We start from the raw sequence: 18551 nt of genomic DNA, 5'->3' as shown, positions 1-18551 counted from the left end.
AATTTCTTGAAGTGTAGTTTCATGCTCCTCTTGCATATGTCAGTTTAGGCTTTTAGCAGATTTATCTATGCATGATGCAAGCACTGTCTTTTATGTCAGTCAGTCAGTCATTAACCACCAAAAAGGCACAAAACATCTTCGAAAACAACATCTGGGCTTTATAATACTGGATAAGATAAGCTGAAGGGGGATAACTGTTAGGAGTTAGGACTGTTAGGAGAAAGCATGGTGAAGTGTATGGCAGCAGTTCAGTGTCCCATTTTCTGCAAGCCAGCTGCCTTATTCTAGAGGGCTTGGCAAACAAAGGTGAATGGAATGTGTGTAGTCGTCTCAAGTGCACTTCCTCCTCCTCTGGCCTTGACCCTATGTTTCTACAAGTCTTAGGTGCTGGGTTTATGAAAATAGAGTGGTACAGCAGTAGGTCAGCTTAAGCTCAGTAACTCTGGAGGGGGACCCAGAACAAAAGAAATCCCCAAGGAATTATACCTGCATACACCTTGCCCATGCCTTTTGGCCCAATGGTTATTTTTGGTCAGGATCTTTAATGCCTTGCTGAGGTGTTCTTCTGTGTCCCTGCAGGAAGGCTGTTGATGGTTCTTGTGAAGTTGCAGCTTTGCTGATGGTTGTCTCCTTCTGGTGCACCTGCTCGCTGGCAGAGCATGGGAAACTAAAAAAGCCCAAGAGTTAGGATGAATACATTTATCAACGATGAAAACAACAGCATGTTTTCAATAGTCTCCTGTACTAAAGACAAAACACTGCAATATACCAGCTACTAGGAAAATTACTAAAAGCCAATTTCAGTTATGGAGGTCTAAGTTCGTGGTTTGCAGCCTGAGGCTTCAACTCCAGCTATTCGTCCTGAGCAAGTGAAGTTAAGCAAACAGCATCCTAAATCATACAGAATTATAACTATGTATCTCATTCTGCTGAAAACTTATTTATGCTGAGCTACTCTCCCTCAACATGTCTTGAAGCTTCTGGTTTGATCTGAATGTAGCCAAAACACTTTTCCAGACAGGGACTGTCAGTGAGTAGAAATGGCACCTTGGAGACTGTTGTCAGATGTCAGCCCAAAAGGCAAAGGCTTTGTCTCTGAAAGAGTTTAAAGCAAAGGCCTTAAAAGGCAAGGACCAAAGGCCATGTTACTGGGCATAAGAAAGAAAACAAACAACTGAGTCTCCAGGGAGTAAAAACCTACTATGCAGAATCCATTTTTTTTTTTACCTTGTCTGTACAGTGGGAGTATTTGAGAAGGGGGCTTAAAGTGTGTTGTCTGAGAGAGACAAAGGAACAGAGCTTATAAAAAGTTGTATGAATGACTGGCAGGCACTTGCTGGCAACTGAGTGCTGAACAGAATGTTGTTTTAAATTATTTCCCTGGGCAATGTGTCTCTGCTGAGGCAATAGCTAGTGACTACAGGAGAGAGAACACCGTCCTGTAGCAATCCCGTGTTTGGAGTGGAGATACTGTAGGAGAATGCAGCTCTGTTCTTCAGGCGTCTTCTCTGGTCAAACCTAGCGCAAGCTCTGGCCTGAGGGAAAAGCTGTCTCGTGACACTGCTGGAGCCCTGTGCCAGGTATCTGGACAGTGTCCGGACTGCTGTGCTTGCGCTGGGAACAAATCCCGCGGGGGTGGGAGACGGGGAGGGCAGCAGGTGTGCGGAAACCGTGACCTCCCCTCACCAGCGAGCAGCCGCCCGTGGCAGGGCTCGCTGTGCGTTTCCTTGCGGCTCGCGTGTTCGCAGCCTGGCTCTGGGAGCCCGGCTGGCGGCGGGAGCCGCGTTCGGGGCTGCGGGGGGCGCTCTCCGTGCGCGGTGTGGGTGCGCGGTGCCCGCTGCCCGCGGCCGGAGCGGCAATGGGCTCCCGCCTGCGGGCCGCCGCGCTCTGCGGGGCGGCGCTGGCCCTGGCGGGCGGCACGCTCGTAGCGCTCCGGGCCTGGGCCCGCCTGCGGAGCCGCCTCGCGCTGCCCGCCAGCTCCGCGGCCTCCGCTGCCGCCGCCGATCAGGTACCGGGGCCGGGTCGGGGCGGGGGGCGAGGCCGCGGGGTCGGGGAACCACCCTCGGGGCCGCCCCGGGCCTCTCGGCGGGGCAGCGCCGCCCCGCCCGCCTCGGGCCACCGCGACCTCGGCCCCCGCGCCCCCCCGCAGCCCCCTGGGCCGCGGCGGGGCGGGGGCCGGGCCGGGGCCGATGTCCCCGCTTTCCTGGCCCGCGGTGCCCCGGGCCGGCCGGTGTCCCAGGGATCCCCCATCGCTGCGGCCCTGCGCTTGTGCCGCAGGAGCCCCGCGGGCGTCTTCAGCTTCTTCACCGCGAAGGGGCTTTTGCTGTGCCCTCCAGGCCCCTTGTTCAGCCTCCTTCTTTCCCCCAGCCCTGCTAAGCTTCGCTCTTGCCCCGGCTGCCCGGGTAAGTGTGCTGCCCCTCGCTTTGCAGGGTAAAGGACGCGGTAAGCAGATCCTGGTGCTGGGCCTGGATGGGGCTGGGAAGACTAGTGTTCTCCACTCCCTGGCAACTAACCGCGTCAAGCGCAGCGTGGCTCCCACCGAGGGCTTCAATGCCGTCTGCATCAACACCGAAGAGTCCCAGATGGAGTTTCTGGAGAGTGAGTGAACCGGTTTTAGTATTGAACATAAAATAATTTCCGGTCTTGTGCCCCAGGGATCAGGCATGTATTTTAAAAGCTCATTGTCCCCACATGCCTGCTTCGATATTGTGAAGCTGTGATTATTTTCTCCTTGGGGATTCTGCTTTCCTACCCAGCCTCTTTGAAGGGGAAGACACGATGGTGTTAGGGACCAGTTTTCATTCAGCCCTGACATCCTGGGAATTCTGCTCCTAGAGAGAAATGGGTAATAAACCTGATTGGGTAAAACCAGCAGAGGTTTCCCCAATAAACCCTGTGTTGTGGTCCACAGCTGTTGTATTGCTTCTTGGTGCTCATGCCTGGCAAAGGGCTAGAGCTACAGAGGAATACATAATAAGTGAAAGAAGAGAGGGGGAAGAGAAAAACATTGTACTCTTTCTGTTCAAAAGCCTCATAAGTGGTATTTTCTAGTCTTTAACAGTCTTTTGAATGTCTGTAGCATTTTGTTAAAATTTCTGTACTGTCCTCTGATTTTTGGGTATTGTCTGTGCCTGCAGAGAGTATCTCCTGTGATGCCTTCGGTGCATCACAGCTGTGGTGGGGTGCAACTAGCTGATGGGAAAGGTGGAGGCGCTGGGGTCAGGTCACTCCCTGGTACAGAGAATCTGACATCCCAGCCTCATCAATGCCTGCCTTCTGCAGAGGCAGGAGCTTCTCATTGCTTCCTGCTATTTCTGCACTGTGCTGTACCGGTGCTCGACTGGCTCAGTTGGCAGCTAGTCCATAGGTGCCTTTGTACCTTGAGCAGGTCTAAAAGGAGTTCTGCTGTTCCCAGGTAAGTTTTTGGGGTGTGGGGATGAGGCTGCTTAGGCAGAGTTTCATCCCCAGTCTTACTACCATAGGAGTCTCTGCAGTGGCTTGGGGAAATCATCTTTAGAGGGTTGCTTGTAGTCTGTACCCCTCAGCTGGTAGGTAAGAAGGTGTCTCCTACTGGGATGTGCTTTTGTCTGAGCCCAGAGAAACTCACAGTGTCTGGTCTGGGCCCAGCACTGCGCACAGCACAGCAGAACCTGTTGTTTCTGAGTCATCCTTCCCTCTCTGGTCCAGGTTGGTAGTGACTGAGATGTGATGGCTGCGATCTGACCCATGGGAAATGCAATGTCTCAGGCCAGTTTCAGCCAGGTAAATCCGTGCATGGATCTCTAATCTGGTTACTTATCCAGTCTGTACCATCGCCTAGTCCAGGGGTTAGCAGCCTATACTGTGATCACATGGCACGAGGTGATCAGCAAACAGCAGGGGTTTTATTTTTCTGGCTTAGACAGGTGGGAAACTGTTCTTTTTCTTTGTACCAGCATATAGATAACTGGGTGGTAGCTTGTTCTCTGCAGGGGGTAGGAGCTCCTGGCTTCTGCTGAGTTCCTACAAGTTTGGGGGGGAAAAAATGTTCTCTGTGAGGTTGCTGACCCCTGGGTTATGCTATGCATGAATACACTTAACAAAGGGAGCAGTGCTGAGCCCCTGCAGTATCATGGTACAGAACTGGGCTTCTGTCCCTAACATTACATATCAGTCACAGCCCTTTGGCTCCTTTCCACAGTGACAGACTTGCAGTTCTACCTTCAGGTACACTGGGCCACTTGAAGAGGCAGGCATGCTGTAGTGGGAAACGTTACTTCCCTTTCTATATTCTTGAAACTACTGAACCCTTTTGACTTAAGTGAAAGCAAAATTGCTTTGACACAAAACAGTCAAAGAAGGCAATAAAAGATGGCTGTGTAGTCAGACAATTTTGAAAAGAGCTCCCGTGTAAGGCAGGAGACAATGATAGGGAACCCCAGATATATTGCTTTGAAAACTTGCTGCTTTTGATAGACTTGCACATGCCTTTTGAGCACCTCAGTACTCTTTGAGTGAGTGGTCCTGCAGTGTGCTTGGAGAAGACCTAGAGACCTGAAAACAGATCTGAAATACTTGGTATACTGATACTTATTCCTTCTGCTATTAAACTCAGCAAACTACTGAATTCTTTGTCCCCAGATGGGAGCTTGCTGTCTATGGTTTCACCATAATAATAATATATATAATATATGTAATAATAATAATAGAGAATTATTTTAAGACCTAGTTTTGAAGGTGAACAGCTTTCCTCTGTATCCAGCAGAGAAGAGCTCATGGAGAAATGTATGCTGTGCAAAGATTACTCCGAAGGGCTGCCTGAAGAGTCTGCTGGGACTTAATTTTTCTCTCTTTCTTAAGCATCTCTGGTTAAACTGTGGGAGTTTTGAGCTAGTTCTTAGTGTCATACAAATACAGTGAGAGCCCTCCACACCTCAGAGCTAAATTTCTCCTCTGGAAATTGTAGACCTGCTTTGTCTTAAAAGAGATGGGCATTTGGAGATAGGTTATGTGGGGACATTTGGTGTTTATGGACACTGAACCATTTTCTACTCTCCTTACTTGCTTGAGAGCAAGAACCAACAAGGCAGAAAGCAACTGTAAAGAAACTGAACCCAGAATCCTCTCAAAAGAAGAGCTTAAAATGGAAAGAATTTCCCCCCACCCAGAGCATACACATATGCCTTCATGGGACCTGACTGGGGAAAATAAAGCTGTTTTCAGTCTCATGTGCAGTAGCTCAAGTACTTTAAGGTTTTGGTAATCCAAATACCTTGGGGTTGTGGCCCAGGGCCTGCTGTCTGCACCTCTGGGAGCAGTGCTGCTTGGATTACTTGGTGAATCCTGTGCTGCTGTCTTCTCTTCCAGTCGGGGGCAGTGAATCTCTGCGTTCATACTGGAAGATGTACTTGCCCAAAGTGCTGTTGCTGGTCTATGTCGTGGACTCGGCTGATCATGCCCGACTGCCTGTGGCGAAACAGCTGCTTCATCAGCTAATCCAGAACAACTCCACCCTGCCTGTGGTAGTTCTGGCCAACAAGCAGGTAAGAGTTCTCTGCTGCTGGCACAGCTTGGGCTGGCAGCAGCTTAGGAAGTAGCAACGAAGCCTTCCAAAAGAGGCTTCATGCCTTTAAGGAGGGCACACGGCTGGGAGTCTTTCTGACACACCTCTTGACCACAAAACAAAATAATCTGAGGTTGTTTTGGATCTGCAAGATGCAGGTCCTGTGCTTGGTGAAGATGCAATCAGAGCTGTGGGTGGAAACTGCTGTACAGTTGCAAGGTTTGGGAGCTTCAAGGGAGACCACAGTTAGATGTGAAGTTAGGTTTCTGTCCTGAGTATCTGCCTCAAAGTACCGCTTCACCCAGCAGCAGCTAGAAAGTGAAGCACTGTTGTTTGCCTTCAGACTGTCTGGTTGGCTGCTCCTAAGGCTGCTTCTGAAACCTGAGAGAAAGAGCAGCTTTCCTCACAAGGCAGTACTTCCTCCTAAGATCTTTGTGAAAGTCTCAATGAAAAGAATTGAGCCCCTAGTACAATCGGATGACAGAATAGCCCAAGGGTTTGGATCACAGATTCTGTTTTATCAAGGTTGCCTGCTCAGTTTACTCTACATTGTTACCTCCTAAATTTCTAGTAACTGAGGCCCGTTACTAATAGTCATTTATGTTACTCTTGAATACAAGTGCAGGCTTGGGCTTCATCAGACTCAAATGCATCAGAAACCCTGGTGGCTGAGAAGGTAGGCAGGGCATGACTATTGTATATTTTCCCTATTCTTGTTACCCTTTCCTGAACACCGGGGGTCTTGGGCCAGCAGTGTTTTTGTCTGCCTTGTGCAGGCGGTCTTACATAGTTATCAGAAACTGTGGAATCAGTGTAGAAATAGAAACAACTGTACCCATATTTCTTCAGGAAAAAATTAGGTTACAGATTAACTCTTTTCCCCAAGGCATTTTAGGACTTTGGAAGTGTCGTCATAGAAGGAACATAAGAATGGTGCCCCAGAGCCTTTGAGACCCTCCCTCCATGGACAACAGCAGTGGCTCAAAGTAGTAATGGTGCCACCACCTCTTGCAACTAACAGAGTTGTTTTATTTTTGTATAACAGGACCTCGAAGGTGCATATTGCATCACTGATATTCACGATGCTCTGGCTCTGTCTGATATTGGGGACGAGAGGAAGATGTTCTTGATTGGTACCCATGTGGCAGAAGATGGCTCTGAGATCTCTTCCAGCATGAAGGATGCCAAGGAGCTGATAGGGCAGCTGGTTTTGGAAACACAGTGACAGCTCTTTTCTTACAACATGGTGTTTGCAGCTGAGGGGGAGCAGGTGTTAGTATATGGTCAGTCTGCCGTGTGGCAGCTGAAATGTACAGATATGCTTTCCCGGTGGGCGTGGAATTCCTCTGAAAGTGATATCTAGTTGGTAAGAAAATCTTAATTTACAGTGGTTTGAAAATACATTTGAGAAATAATCTATTTTTAGTGTATTTGTAGGAGAAAAATAGTCTGTCTCTCAGGCAGCAGATTTAAGGGAAAATTTAGCTTAGATAGGCTAGAAAGCTTCATGTCAGGTAGGAATCAAGCACTGACATCCATGGAAGAAAGTTGCATCCAGTGAATTTAACATGGCTTTATGTCTCAGGTTAAAGCAAAATATGTTTACTTCACAGATTTTACAGAACCCTTTTAACAGTGGTGTTCTGTTAAAAATGAGACCTCACTTCCTGACAGTGTTAGAAATTTAAAGTGCTGCAACTAGTATTTTTGACAGTTACAATTGCTGTTGCTGTGTTGGACCCAGTTGTTACGGGAGTGGCAAATCGGTAATCTCTGGAAATTGGGTTGATTACTGCTTCTTTAGTGGGTAAGAACAAGAAAATGAAAGCAGTAATATATTGTTTCTTTGCCTACAGGCAAAAACCCAAAATGGTGTAATTTGAGGTACTGACTGGATGCTTTTAAGTTAAATTGGCAGCAAAGGTGGGAGACTCGCCCATCGGGTTGAGCAGCTTATTTAAGCTTAGTCCGAGATATCCTCGAGCAAGCAGTCTTACTTGCAAAACCCTGTTGTTTCTTGACAGTGGTTTCTGTTAGTACCGCATGTGAGGAAGGTGACAAGCTGCTGAGGAGTGTCACTCTCCCAGTGTCCTCCTACTTATATGCAAAGGACACGACCCAGGAGCAGTCCTGTAAAGGACCTGTTTTGCACCCACATCTATTGTACAACGCTTGTATAGTTTTGTCCTTTGTAACAGATGCATAAAGCAGAAAATTCTACCCTAAACCACCGTCCCAGGCTGTTCTCTTCCAGTTGGGGAGCAAGATGTTCGGGTGTGGGAGGCTCCCGAGGCCTCTCTGGGACGGCCGGCAATGCAGGGGTCCTTGTCACCCGTGGGCAGAGGCTGTGGGCTCGGGGGGCCGCCAGCACCCGGTGTATGTGGGGTGTGTGTGTGTCTGGGTGTGCGGTGTGTGGTGTGCAGTGTGCGTGTGCGTGTGCGCGGTGTCTTTTTGTGCGGTGTCTGTGTGTGCCGTGTGTGTGCCCGGGCCCGCCGCTTGCGGGCGGGGCGGGCGGAGCCGTTGGCCGGGGCGGGGCCGGGCCATGGCGGCGGCCGGGGACATGTACGGTGCGTGGGGCCGGGGCCTGTACTGTGCGGTGCGTGGGGCCGGGGCGGGCGGGCCCCAGCGGCACCAGGACCCGCGGGCGGGCGCGGCCTCTCCGCCGAGCCCCGGCCCCGCCCGCGGCGGGCTCGGGCAGGGAGGGCTCCCGGGCACGGTGGGCCGGAGGCGCCGGCAGGCCCCGAGCACGGCGGCGGGGACGGAGGGATGCCGGCCCCGTTTCGAGGCCATCGCTGCCGTCAGGGCACGTGGCTGCACGTGTCGGCACGCCGCTGGTTTTCCTGTTATCCCGTATCGTACCCCACCCCCCGGATGTTTTGTACTGGCACCGAGTCCCAGTTTAACGCAGCTGCTGTTCCCCCGAGGCTCTGAACACCTCCCCTACAAGCTGCTGAAGGCAGTGATAAGGGGTGGCTGCACTGAGTCAGGTGGGAGCCCGCAGGCTGGCGACCACTGTTGCTTGTGCCAGGAGAAGGATGTGGTGCTGGAGGTGCTCTATCCTGCAGCCTTGGGGGCTGCCAGCATCCCCTCATGAGGCACAACCACTGGAGAGGAAGGTACCAGGGAAAAACAATACAAACATCTGCTGAGCAACTATCCTGAGGAGATGCACAAACTTCGCCTGCCATATGAATATTGCACGTAAAAGAGCAGGCAGCCCAGGCCCCAGGTGTTATCAAGCTTTTAAATTCACCTATTCTTGTCTTTGCAGTGTCACCTTGTTTACCTCGCATATGTGTACGCCCACGCAGCAGGTAAGAAGCCCTCTCCTCCTGGCTGGGTGTTCAGGTCAGTGCCCCATGTCTCTTGAGAGGGCTCAGCTGGGGATTTACACTGAGCAGTGAGTCAGTATATCAGATGACACTGTGATAAACACTTGAGAGGAAATTTTACCCGGTTTTGCCCTTACCTCAGCTTCTGAAAAATGTCTGACCATCCTGCCCCTTCAAAACGGAAGCTGTGACTCTGCTTTACAAGGAATTGATCTCAAAAGGAGTTGATCTACCTTAAGCAATGAGTCTGTGAATGCTCAGACAGTAGAGGGGAGGTGTTTCCATGTCTGGCTGAAGCAAGGACTCATTTTCCTTGCTGGGAAGCATGAGCAGGCCCAAACAAAAAAGCTCCACCAGGGTTGTCTTGTCAGTGAGGTGGTTTAACCCCTTCAAGTTGCAGAGCTGCTGTAGGTACATCCTGAGTGAAGATGCCTTTCTGTCTAATGCTTTTGCCATGATAAATGTAATCTTTCCTTTTATAATTGGAAAAAAGAACAAAAGAAAATTGTCGAGTGAGTTGAGAGACCTGATCTGAATGTATGTGTGCCTCGTTCCTTGGCTGGATCATGATGCAAGCTTTGCACAGCAGTGTGGGGCACTAGGGCCATGTGCATGTCATGCTAGATTTGGCTGTGGCTGTGTGCTGAGTCTGTGCCAGCGGCTGAGGAAAAGCAATGAGCCTGCTTGCAGAGATAGTGCCAGCTCTGCAACACAGCTAGGCTGGGGGGGAGCTCTGAGTGCTAATCCTTCACCCCATTGCAACTTTGTAAGGAAAACCCTCTGGGGACCTGCTTGGGAATAAAGAACTTGAACTGGGTTTTGGCTCCTGAAATGACGTCTGCGTTCCTGACCGTGTCCTGTCTTGAGCTGGTGGCAGGGGGCCAAAGTCCTACAGGCAGTTGCCTCTGTGGGATCTCAGCAGGAGCCGTTTGCAGTGCTGTGGCCCAAGTTAGGTGTGACAGGCATCTCATGCAGTGATGATGCCGTAACAGCAGCCTGCCATTTCAGGGATCTCTGTGGTTCTGAGCTCTCCAAAAAGCATTTTCCAGGGCTTGGCATCTTACTAGCAGTATTAGCCCCATCAGAGAAACCACAAATGTGTCCCCAAAGCACAGATTGTTGTTTTCTGTTGGCAAGTATCTCTCTCTAGTGGTGTCCTTGCTCTTCTCTAGGGCCATGCTGCTGCACTACCAGGTGATACAGAGCAGGGAAGCGATGCCTCAGGCTTCCACCTTCTGTGCTTTTTCCATGGTGGGGCACTTCCACAGCTGCCTGCACAGTGTGGTTGCTTACCTGTGGCTGTGGGTAGGCACCTGTAGCTGTATGGGCTTGGCCTGTGACAAGTTGTGTAACACACTTGTGGCACTGGATCATCTTGTTCTTCTCTCTGTACCAAGGCTCATAAAGTTCAGGCACTTCCCAGTCACTGGGATTTCAGGCCTCAGCAGTGATACCTGATCTCCATGAAAGGTTTTAGTCTGTTGTATATTCAGTAAAAACATTTCCCAAGCTGCTCCTAGGGCAGAGACCATGCATGTTTCTGTGTCTCTATAGCATCTAGGACCTCTGTGCTAAATGGACTGAAATAAAATGTGCTCCTAAAGCCAGGTGGGAACACAGTGCTGTCCCCCTGGTGCCTTTTAGTAAACCAGGACAGTGGTGATAGCAGATGTTTGTTCATTTGGACTCCCATAGGCTGGGAGATCATCCTTTTTGTACCTGTTTCAAGGTAAGTTATTGACCAGAAAAGTTCCTTCCTACTCTCCTAGCCATCTGTGGAGGCAGAATTGCAAATCTGTGTCTCTGCAGTCCAAGAGAAAACACAAAAATTCATGGGCTGGTGAGTTTGCCAGATTAAATGGCTGGAAAGTACTTGAAGAGAGAGGTCTTTAAACACACTCAAGGGAATGAGGGCAAAAACACAGGGGTTTGAGAGTGTTTATATGGCTTTGAGTACAGCAGTAGCTTCTTTATGCTTTATTGGTTTAACTGTATGGTTAATGGCATGTTTCTCCTTTTTGGCAATTTTGGCAGGATACTTGAACTTGCAAAACCCAAGACAGTATTTCATGAAAGCAGTCCCACGTAAGTAGGTGCTCAAACGGCGTTTGCTCAAGGGCTGGGGACTGACGGGGCTCAGCTGGAGCAGACCCTTGGCCATTGTCTTGCTACTCCTTTCCCCTCTGTTCCTGGAAAATCAGACTAAGGTGTTCCATACTTGAAGGGCTCCCTTCAATTTGCTCTTTCAAGTTCTCAATCAAAAACCTGGGCTTGACTCGAGCCTTGCCTTTGTTGCCCCATCTGATCTGAGCTGCCCAACTGAGATGTTGTGGGGTAGGATGGTGTGTGGTGCAAGGTGACTGGACTGTGGGAGCCAGGCTGCTCTGTCCTGGAGGATACAGCCCAGCTTTAGGAACAGAGTTACTGTCTGTGTGATGTGGTCAAACTACAGCTTGACAAGCCAGGGCAGCAGTGTCTTGGTAACATCTCTTCTCTGTTATCTGTATGGGCCTTGAAAAAGGCTCCACAAACACATTGCCCTGCTGTTCACTGTCCCAACTACCCCGGTACCCTCTCCCACCATGGCCTCTCAGTGAGGGAAGAGCAACTCCAAATTCGCCCTGGGCACAGGAGAGTAACCACTAACCTGCTGTAAAACCTCACCCATTTTCCGTGGCACACCCTGACTGTAACATTATTACTATTTTTACTGTCATACCTGTGGTAGAGTTAGGTGGTAATGGTGAGGCAAAAGAAATGCAATGATGAAACTCCCCCAGGGGTTTCAGAGATGTAATGAAATGACCCTTTCTGCACATCCACTGGTAACTAAAACCAGACCTATCACTTTAAAGCTCTTTTCTTTTTTAGTTGGCAACCACCAGCAGGAGAGTGTTGGGAAATTTGATGCCACAGAAAGTGAATGCTTAGGGGGCGGTACTGGCACTTTGCAGGTGTGGGGAGCCATAGTGTGTGTGTGTCTGTGTGTGTCTGTGTGTGTGTGTTCCATTCTAGACAGGGAACAATAGCCCCAGCAAACACATTTCACACTTGTGCATGTTACTAAAATTTCACAACCTTGCTGTTCTTGTAGGCTTGTATGGGGAAACCAAGAGACAATATGGCCCCTCTCAGGGGGTGCTATGACAGCTCGACCATCTGCAAGAATATTGGCTCTATCCAGGCCCAAGGAATATTTTAGCACATACCAGTGCAGGTCAGTGATGTGGATGGTCAGTACATCCTGGGGAAAGAGGCAGCTCAGAGCATGTTCTTTAGGAGGCCATACTGGCTCCCAGGGAAAGGGGAGATGCCATCTCCTCTCCTCAAAAGGCTGCCCTGCAAGCAGCTCCATGGCACTGAAACTCACCCAGCTGTTTTGTGCTTGGAACAGGGGCTGTCTGAAGCAGGGAAGAAAGTGCTGTGGGAGCATAGTCACCCTGAGTACTTGACTTCCAAAATGGGGAGGAACTGGGGAGTGCTAAATTTTGGTGCCCTTTTATTTTACTTCCCAGCTGTGAGGACTTCTGCAACGCATAGTTGCTGGTCTGATTAGAGCTCTAGGTTCCCATCAGCTGCCCTAGGAGCTAGTCTTGATCTCAGTCTCCAAGCACAAGGGAGCACGTTTCTCTGTTTTAAGAAAAATACCCATCCAACAGCTCTGCTTTGGTTTGAAGTAGACATCATGTGCATGCATGCATTCCTTGATGAAATGTGTGTGTTGCACCTGTGAGTAGAGGGGAATTGTCTCTAGAGTGTTCCCTGTCCCACTGGGGCTGATGCAGCCCAGCCAGGCACCTGGACACAGTTAATGATCCCCTGCATCTTCTTTAAGTCTGATCTAAATCTTTAAGGTAAGGTTAGGAAAAGAGAAATCTTGCAGTGTTCTGCTTCTGTAAGGAATCCAGGTCTCTTGCCTTGAGTTAAACCTCTGTTGTCACTACATGGTGAAAAACTAGACCATGTTTTGGAATTGGAATGAAAAATTATGTAAAAAATATAAATTACAGTGGTGCTGCATTACTTGAAGCAAGTCATCTGTAGTTCTGTTGGAGGAGATAAAGCTTTTTTTGATTCAGGATGGTGGTTGCTAGGCTGTTAGAAGTCCTAGCAATGAGAATGGAGATGAAACTGTGTTGCGCTCTTGGCTTTCCTCTACCTGCAGGGATGTCAAGACATGCATGTCTGTAGTCTTCTCCACTCTGCCACTATCACCAGTTACAGGCTCTCATCCTCCTGAGAGCTTCTGCCTCTTGCTAAAGGTGTCCATATGACAGTCCTTCCTGCCTGTCTGCTTACCTCTACTTGCTCCTTCCCTGGCGATGACAAGCATATTCCAACAGTTATACTTGATTGAAAGCTGGATGAGCAAGGCACTAGGGGAGATACCAAGGTGAAAGGAGCTATGAGGGCGCAAGGTGCTATCAAGCCATTGTAAAAATGAGGTTTCTAAACTGGCAGAGCTGGCCAACATAAATGCTGTTGGGTGTTGTGGGGCAGCTTCTTTAAATGGTCCAGAAAAAGCCTAGACTTTGAAAGCAATGCGCTGAGGGTGCTTAAAAGAGGACTCTTCAGATGCAAATGGCATTTAAAGTGAGGAAATCTCAGGTGCAAATGCCTATTTGTTCATGGCTTTTCCATGTGCACCAGTGCCAACTTTTGTACATGCAGCTGGCATGGATGTTTAGCCAGACTTAGGTTACCAAGTGCCAGGATCATGTTCTCTGCCAGTTGCCTTTTGCTAGCTCTTCTGTGCTGTTCCTCAAAAACCTTCTTTCTGTACAGGTGCAGACCAATGATCGGTGGGCGTACCGCACTAGCAAAGTTTGGCTACCCTTCTGAACGGCTGCTGAGGTTGGCTGAACCTAAAAAACTCCCCACTGCTTCTCTGGTGAGAAGGTGAGAGGCTAGAAAGCCTACAGGGTGCTATAGGTAGAGCCTTGGGCCTTGTAGCATCAGTGCATCTTCAAAGTAATAAATGCAGGAACAGAAGATGGATAAACAGAGGCCAAAATGCAGAGCAGGTTCTCTGCTGGGATTAGAACTTCTGGATTCTCTCATGGGATGAGTTCTACACTGGAAATGGCCACAAGACAAAGCTGCCTTCTGCTGCAGCAAATGTGAGGTTTAGACATCCCAGCTGCAGCCAGTGGGGAGCATCTTTGAGTGTCAGTGCCATGACTCTCTGCTTCCAGATCCCCTGAGTGGTCCGTGTCCCTGGCTGCACAGAACTATAATGCCTCCAAGCGCATACTGGAGCTTGCCCAGCCAAAGAAGGTGCACCCAGACTTCATGCCGCCCAGAGAGGTGAGGAGGAGGTTGAGTGAGATTTGGAGGGTACAGGGATGCAGCAAACTGTCCTGAGTTTTTAGACCCCATATGCCACCCCTGGATGTGCCCAGTGGAAGGGAGAAGCTGTTTGGTTCTGCTGGGGTTTACGACACTGGGAGAAACTGCCTTTTCAGAGAATAATGTTGGCTTTGCAAATCGCCTGCTGGGAGACAAAAACCAGACAGGCTGGAGCAGGCTAGTATAGCAGGAGAGCCAAGGGAGGCATCTGGGCTTCATCCTCTGATAAAGCATCCTGGAAAAGTGGAGAAACCTGATGGAAATGGCATGTTTAGCTCTTAGGGAGCAGTCAGGTTTGTAGTTGGGCAGTTGTGCTCCTATCGGAGTACGCAGCGGGCATGAGATTGCGAATACTATGTGTATTTTAACTACATTTTACCAGAAGCCTAATTTATATTTCTGGGCTTGTTCCTTTTAGGTGGGTCATTGCTTTGGCAGGGGTGAAAGGGCTTGGAACAATCTCAGATTACACTCATTTCCATGGCAAAGGCTACATTTTCTCTGTACCGCCTCTGGAGCTGGGAAATAGCAGGCTGGGCTGGAGCAGGACTGGGTAACAGTGACTCTCTGAAAAATTTTGGAAGAAGTCCCCGCTGAAAAAATAATCACATTTTCTGTAGGAATTAAGTTAACTGTACGAGCAAATTTACCCTGAAATCTGAGTGTCTCTCCTTAGCTGGGAAATTACGTGATTCAGCCAGGAATATGAATATAAAAAACATGGAAGAAATTTCTCTGCACTGTTACCTGGCTACACAGGCTCTCATTACAGGCACTCCTGTCCTGGCTCTGAGTGGGCAACAGCTAGGGAATCGCTATAGCACCAAAATTACTTAATAGTTTAGGTAAAAGAAAGATAATGGATTCTGGAAAATTAAGAGTGACCATGTCTGCAAAGGAAGGGTGCTGGGATGCTCATCCTTGTGGAGAGGGAGCATGTCTCTGTGGGCTGCTGTACAAGCTCTGTGTCTGCACATCCCTCCCTCATTCTGGACCTATGCAGGTGCCAACACAAGTTTCCAGCTTTGCAACCTCAGCCAATGCATCAGCACGGGTCCAGAAGCTCGCAGAGCCCTTGATAAGGGAGACAACCTGCTGCACTAAGCACACCCATCCTGGTGATCTCATCTCTTCGGTAAGGCAGCATCACCTGGGACCCTACATGGATGGGACTCTTGGCAGAGGGCACAGGTGCTCAATTGCTTGTGGCTCCCTTCATCCCGTCCTGGATGTGCTGCTCTCCATGAGGCTGGCCTAGCTGCTTCCTGAGCTGGAAAGCAGGATGTGTGCTCCATTCAGAGCATGAACTGACTCCCAGCACATGTCCCTAGAGAATGGCAGAGCTGTGCCTAGCCTGCACTTGTGGGGATGGGGAGAGGTGGACGAGTGCCTAACTGGGATCTCCAGTGCTGGGGGTGGGTTGGACAAAGGTCTGTGAGTAATAGGAGGCTGGAGAGCAGGTTGTGGGACTGGCCAGGCAGTGATTTCTCCTTCTACAGTTTGTCTGGTGGCAAACACTGTTGAGGACAGGATCATGTCCCGTCTGCCTGTGGTCAGTGACTGTGAACCTGGGAACCCTGAGTTGGTTGCACGCTGAGCACGCTTGAATGCCAGGAGCACATCTAAGGACCTTCCTCCCAATTCTTCCACAGGTTTCCAGGTCATCTCAGAAGGCAGTTGCAAGCCCTCGGACCATTGAGCTTTCGAAGCCGAAACAAGTCCATGCTAAGTACATGCCCCCACGGGATCCTGAGTGGCCTGTGACACAGGCTGCCAAGCATGCAGTGGCTACACCAAGGGTTGTGGAGCTGGCCCAGCCTAGCACAAGGTAGGTATGGCTTCCCCATCACAGGGAAATGATCAGCTGCCAGTCCATTTTGTGTGGCTCATGGCACCTTGTTCATTTGTGTTTGGCCAGAGAGATTAGGCCAAGATTAGGAAGTACTCTTCCACTTTCAAAATGCATGGATTTTATATGTCTGGATGTGGATGCTACTTGGATTGCTGTTTAAAAAGCTCTTTTGAGGTAGAAGGAGAGCCAAAAGAGAAGAAACGGGAACTTTCAAATTCCAGCAGGAATTACTGGTTGGGACTTCTTATTAATTCCAATTATAAAAAGCAACCAACTGGCAAAGGGCAGAGTGTAACACATTCATGTTGCCCAGCATGTTGCAGCTGACCTCAGCCCAGTCTGCAGGAAGTTCTGGGGAGGTTGTTTCACAGAGGGTGAGGGAATGCCTGGCTGTAGTGGCTGTGAGAGATATCCCTCCCCTGACGACAGCAGTGGAGGTGTGATGCCTTTTTTTTTGACAGGGAAGGGCAGGCTTAGGTGGAGGTGTGGCAGCTGGCAGGCAGCTGACAGCTGGCCTTGCTCCAGTGAGGATTAACCATCCCTACCCTCTCTCCTCCAGACCTCGTATGGGCTTGACTACACTCAACCCAGATGCATTCAAAGTGAAGGAGGCTGCTATAAAGGCAGCTTGTTCTCCACGGATCGAAGAACTAGCTCGACCAATTCAGCGCTAAGCACCCTCAGAAATGCTCCTGCTATCTGCCCACATCACCCCTTGGAACATCACTCTCTCTGGCCTGTGCTGTGGCTCGAAAATCTCCTTGAACACAGTGCAGAGGTAGCACTCAGCAGGAGCACTTTCTGTGAGTTCAAATAAAAGCATCATTCCTTAAGAATAGTCATCAGGGAAAATTAAGAGAACTCGACCTAATGTGGGAAGACTCTGTCCCTAGGATGGGTTATGTCTGGAGTTTCTCTCTTGATTGCTGTAATAGTTTAAGAAGTAATGAAACAACTGCTGGGGGAAAGCAGCACAGGAACTGTCCTTTCATGTAGGGAAGTGTGGCAAACCAAACCCAAGAGCACACAGTAAGTTGATGCAACACAACTCCTGAATTAGGGTTTAAAAATTTTTGCTAAAGTTTAATCATCCTCTTACTGACACTCAGAAGTTTTGTGCTTGTGGCAGAAGTAGAAATACAAAAGGCTACAAAGTATGTTGAGTTGGCTTGGATTTGGGGCCTGTTTTCTCAAATGCCTGGAGAACAGGCAGATCCAGTTACGTAGGTGGGTGAAAATTTGTGTGGTTCAGCTACTCAGTTGTGTGACCCTGGGCAAAACAAGAGAGTTCTGCACTGGGGTATTTGGAGCCTAACTCAAAAGAGCAGAGTTCCCCTCAGAGTAAGAGAGAAGACAAGTTGCAAACGCTTAGAAGGAAGCAAGTATTGATGCCAGAGTCTGCAGAACAAATTCTGAGCTCCAGTTGGGTTTGTGGGTGAGTCAGTTTGGCAGCTGGATTGCAGGGGAACAACACAGCCTGTGTGGGGCATGGCATAAGGGAGAATGCTTTTATCTGCTTCCTACAAGGTCAGTGTGTTTTGCACAGGCTGCCCAACCACTGACAACAGGCTGGAGATACTGAAGCAAAAGAGATGCTCACCAGTAAGAGACAAAAGCCACAAATGAAAGCATATGGCAGTTTCAGAGACAATATATTTTAATCTTCCCTGTGTTAAGCTGATTCTCCTTCCAGAGGAATAGAGGCAGGTGACCACAAACCAGAAGGGATTAATCAGAGGATCCATTAATTGATTCAGTAATCCACTAAGTAGAGTGCTTCTGCGGCCTTTTGAACAAGGTAAGGTCACTGGGCAACAGTGCTGGTTATTTTTAGACTAGGCATTGTCCTGTGTCAAAATGGATGAGAGTTTGGACTTCATGCAAGAGCCTCAGTGCAGCTGCATTCCTCAGGCTTGAGAATGGCCAGAAGGAGACTGGGGTCTCCTCCTAAAGCCCCCATGCTGTGGGGGAACCCCAGCACCACCAGCCTCTGCCTCTCCAGGGATTAGCAGTTGTGTGGGGCTGTGTGGGCTGCCATGCACGGACCCACAGGTGCCCTGGGAGACGAGGCTGCCCATGGCTGTCCCTGTGGCAAAGGGAAAACCCACTGTGCCCACTGAGGCTGCCTGAGAGCAACGTTGCCCTTCCAGAGGGAAGGAGTCTGCCTCCTGTCACGGTGGCAGGGAGCACAAGCAGGGACATAATAGACCTCCTCTCATCAAAAAACACTGGGTTTTTATAATTACACTGGGAAAAATCCCAAAACACCCCGTGAGTTCTTTCTCTTTGGTGACCTTTAACAGAAAGGTAAAAAAGGCATTCAAGGGATGCTTGACTTGGTCTGATTATGGTGTAGGACTTGCTTTGCCAGCATCCAGAGCTGATTCAGGCATGTTGAGCCAAAACAGGTCACCTGAACAGCACACCTGGTTTTCCAGATGCCCTGCTCTCTGGATAATCTGTACCTTAAAGCTAG

General features: G+C 49.5%; 2 protein-coding genes across 6 annotated transcripts; both read left to right on the top strand.

The window, feature by feature from the left end:
- Positions 1 to 1858: 1858 nt before the first annotated feature.
- ARL9 (ARF like GTPase 9) lies at positions 1859 to 7769 on the top strand. Of its 3 annotated transcripts, none has more exons than XM_014263139.2 (4): positions 1859 to 2008; positions 2430 to 2598; positions 5347 to 5522; positions 6588 to 7769. In XM_014263139.2, the coding sequence occupies exons 1-4, from the start codon at positions 1859 to 1861 to the stop codon at positions 6765 to 6767; spliced, it is 675 nt and encodes a 224-aa protein (XP_014118614.2). In that variant the 3' UTR covers positions 6768 to 7769. The 3 variants fall into 3 exon arrangements, with proteins under 3 accessions (XP_014118614.2, XP_087913246.1, XP_014118615.1); XM_014263140.2 differs by lacking the exon at positions 1859 to 2008 and adding an exon at positions 3688 to 3762 and having other exon boundaries at positions 2471 to 2598; XM_088057120.1 differs by lacking the exon at positions 1859 to 2008 and having other exon boundaries at positions 2147 to 2598.
- A 309-nt stretch (positions 7770 to 8078) lies between these two features.
- SPMAP2L (sperm microtubule associated protein 2 like) lies at positions 8079 to 18420 on the top strand. Of its 3 annotated transcripts, XM_014263138.2 has the most exons (9): positions 8079 to 8109; positions 8814 to 8856; positions 10909 to 10959; positions 11969 to 12091; positions 13660 to 13773; positions 14070 to 14181; positions 15227 to 15358; positions 15876 to 16051; positions 16635 to 18420. In XM_014263138.2, the coding sequence occupies exons 1-9, from the start codon at positions 8085 to 8087 to the stop codon at positions 16747 to 16749; spliced, it is 891 nt and encodes a 296-aa protein (XP_014118613.1). In that variant the 5' UTR covers positions 8079 to 8084; the 3' UTR covers positions 16750 to 18420. The 3 variants fall into 3 exon arrangements, with proteins under 3 accessions (XP_014118613.1, XP_087913009.1, XP_087913010.1); XM_088056883.1 differs by lacking the exon at positions 11969 to 12091; XM_088056884.1 differs by lacking the exon at positions 15227 to 15358.
- The last annotated feature ends 131 nt before the right edge of the window (positions 18421 to 18551 follow it).

Source organism: Pseudopodoces humilis, chromosome 6 (genome assembly GCF_049639895.1).
Source record: "Pseudopodoces humilis isolate 2021_Gansu_Grassland_sample_001 chromosome 6, ASM4963989v1, whole genome shotgun sequence".
Classification (NCBI taxonomy): Eukaryota; Metazoa; Chordata; class Aves; order Passeriformes; family Paridae; genus Pseudopodoces; species Pseudopodoces humilis.
Note: the sequence above shows the minus strand (reverse complement) of the source record. Positions and strands in the feature narration are given on the sequence as shown.

Excerpts from the sequence above, each read along its gene's own strand:
- ARL9 (XM_088057120.1), top strand. The coding sequence starts at position 2,190 with ATGTCCCCGCTTTCCTGGCCCGCGGTGCCCCGGGCCGGCCGGTGTCCC. Across the intron at positions 2,599-5,346 it reads CCAGATGGAGTTTCTGGAGA|TCGGGGGCAGTGAATCTCTG; the intron begins GTGAGTGAACCG and ends CTTCTCTTCCAG. Across the intron at positions 5,523-6,587 it reads TAGTTCTGGCCAACAAGCAG|GACCTCGAAGGTGCATATTG; the intron begins GTAAGAGTTCTC and ends TTTGTATAACAG.
- SPMAP2L (XM_014263138.2), top strand. The coding sequence starts at position 8,085 with ATGGCGGCGGCCGGGGACATGTACG. Across the intron at positions 10,960-11,968 it reads TTTCATGAAAGCAGTCCCAC|GCTTGTATGGGGAAACCAAG; the intron begins GTAAGTAGGTGC and ends CTGTTCTTGTAG. Across the intron at positions 14,182-15,226 it reads ACTTCATGCCGCCCAGAGAG|GTGCCAACACAAGTTTCCAG; the intron begins GTGAGGAGGAGG and ends GGACCTATGCAG.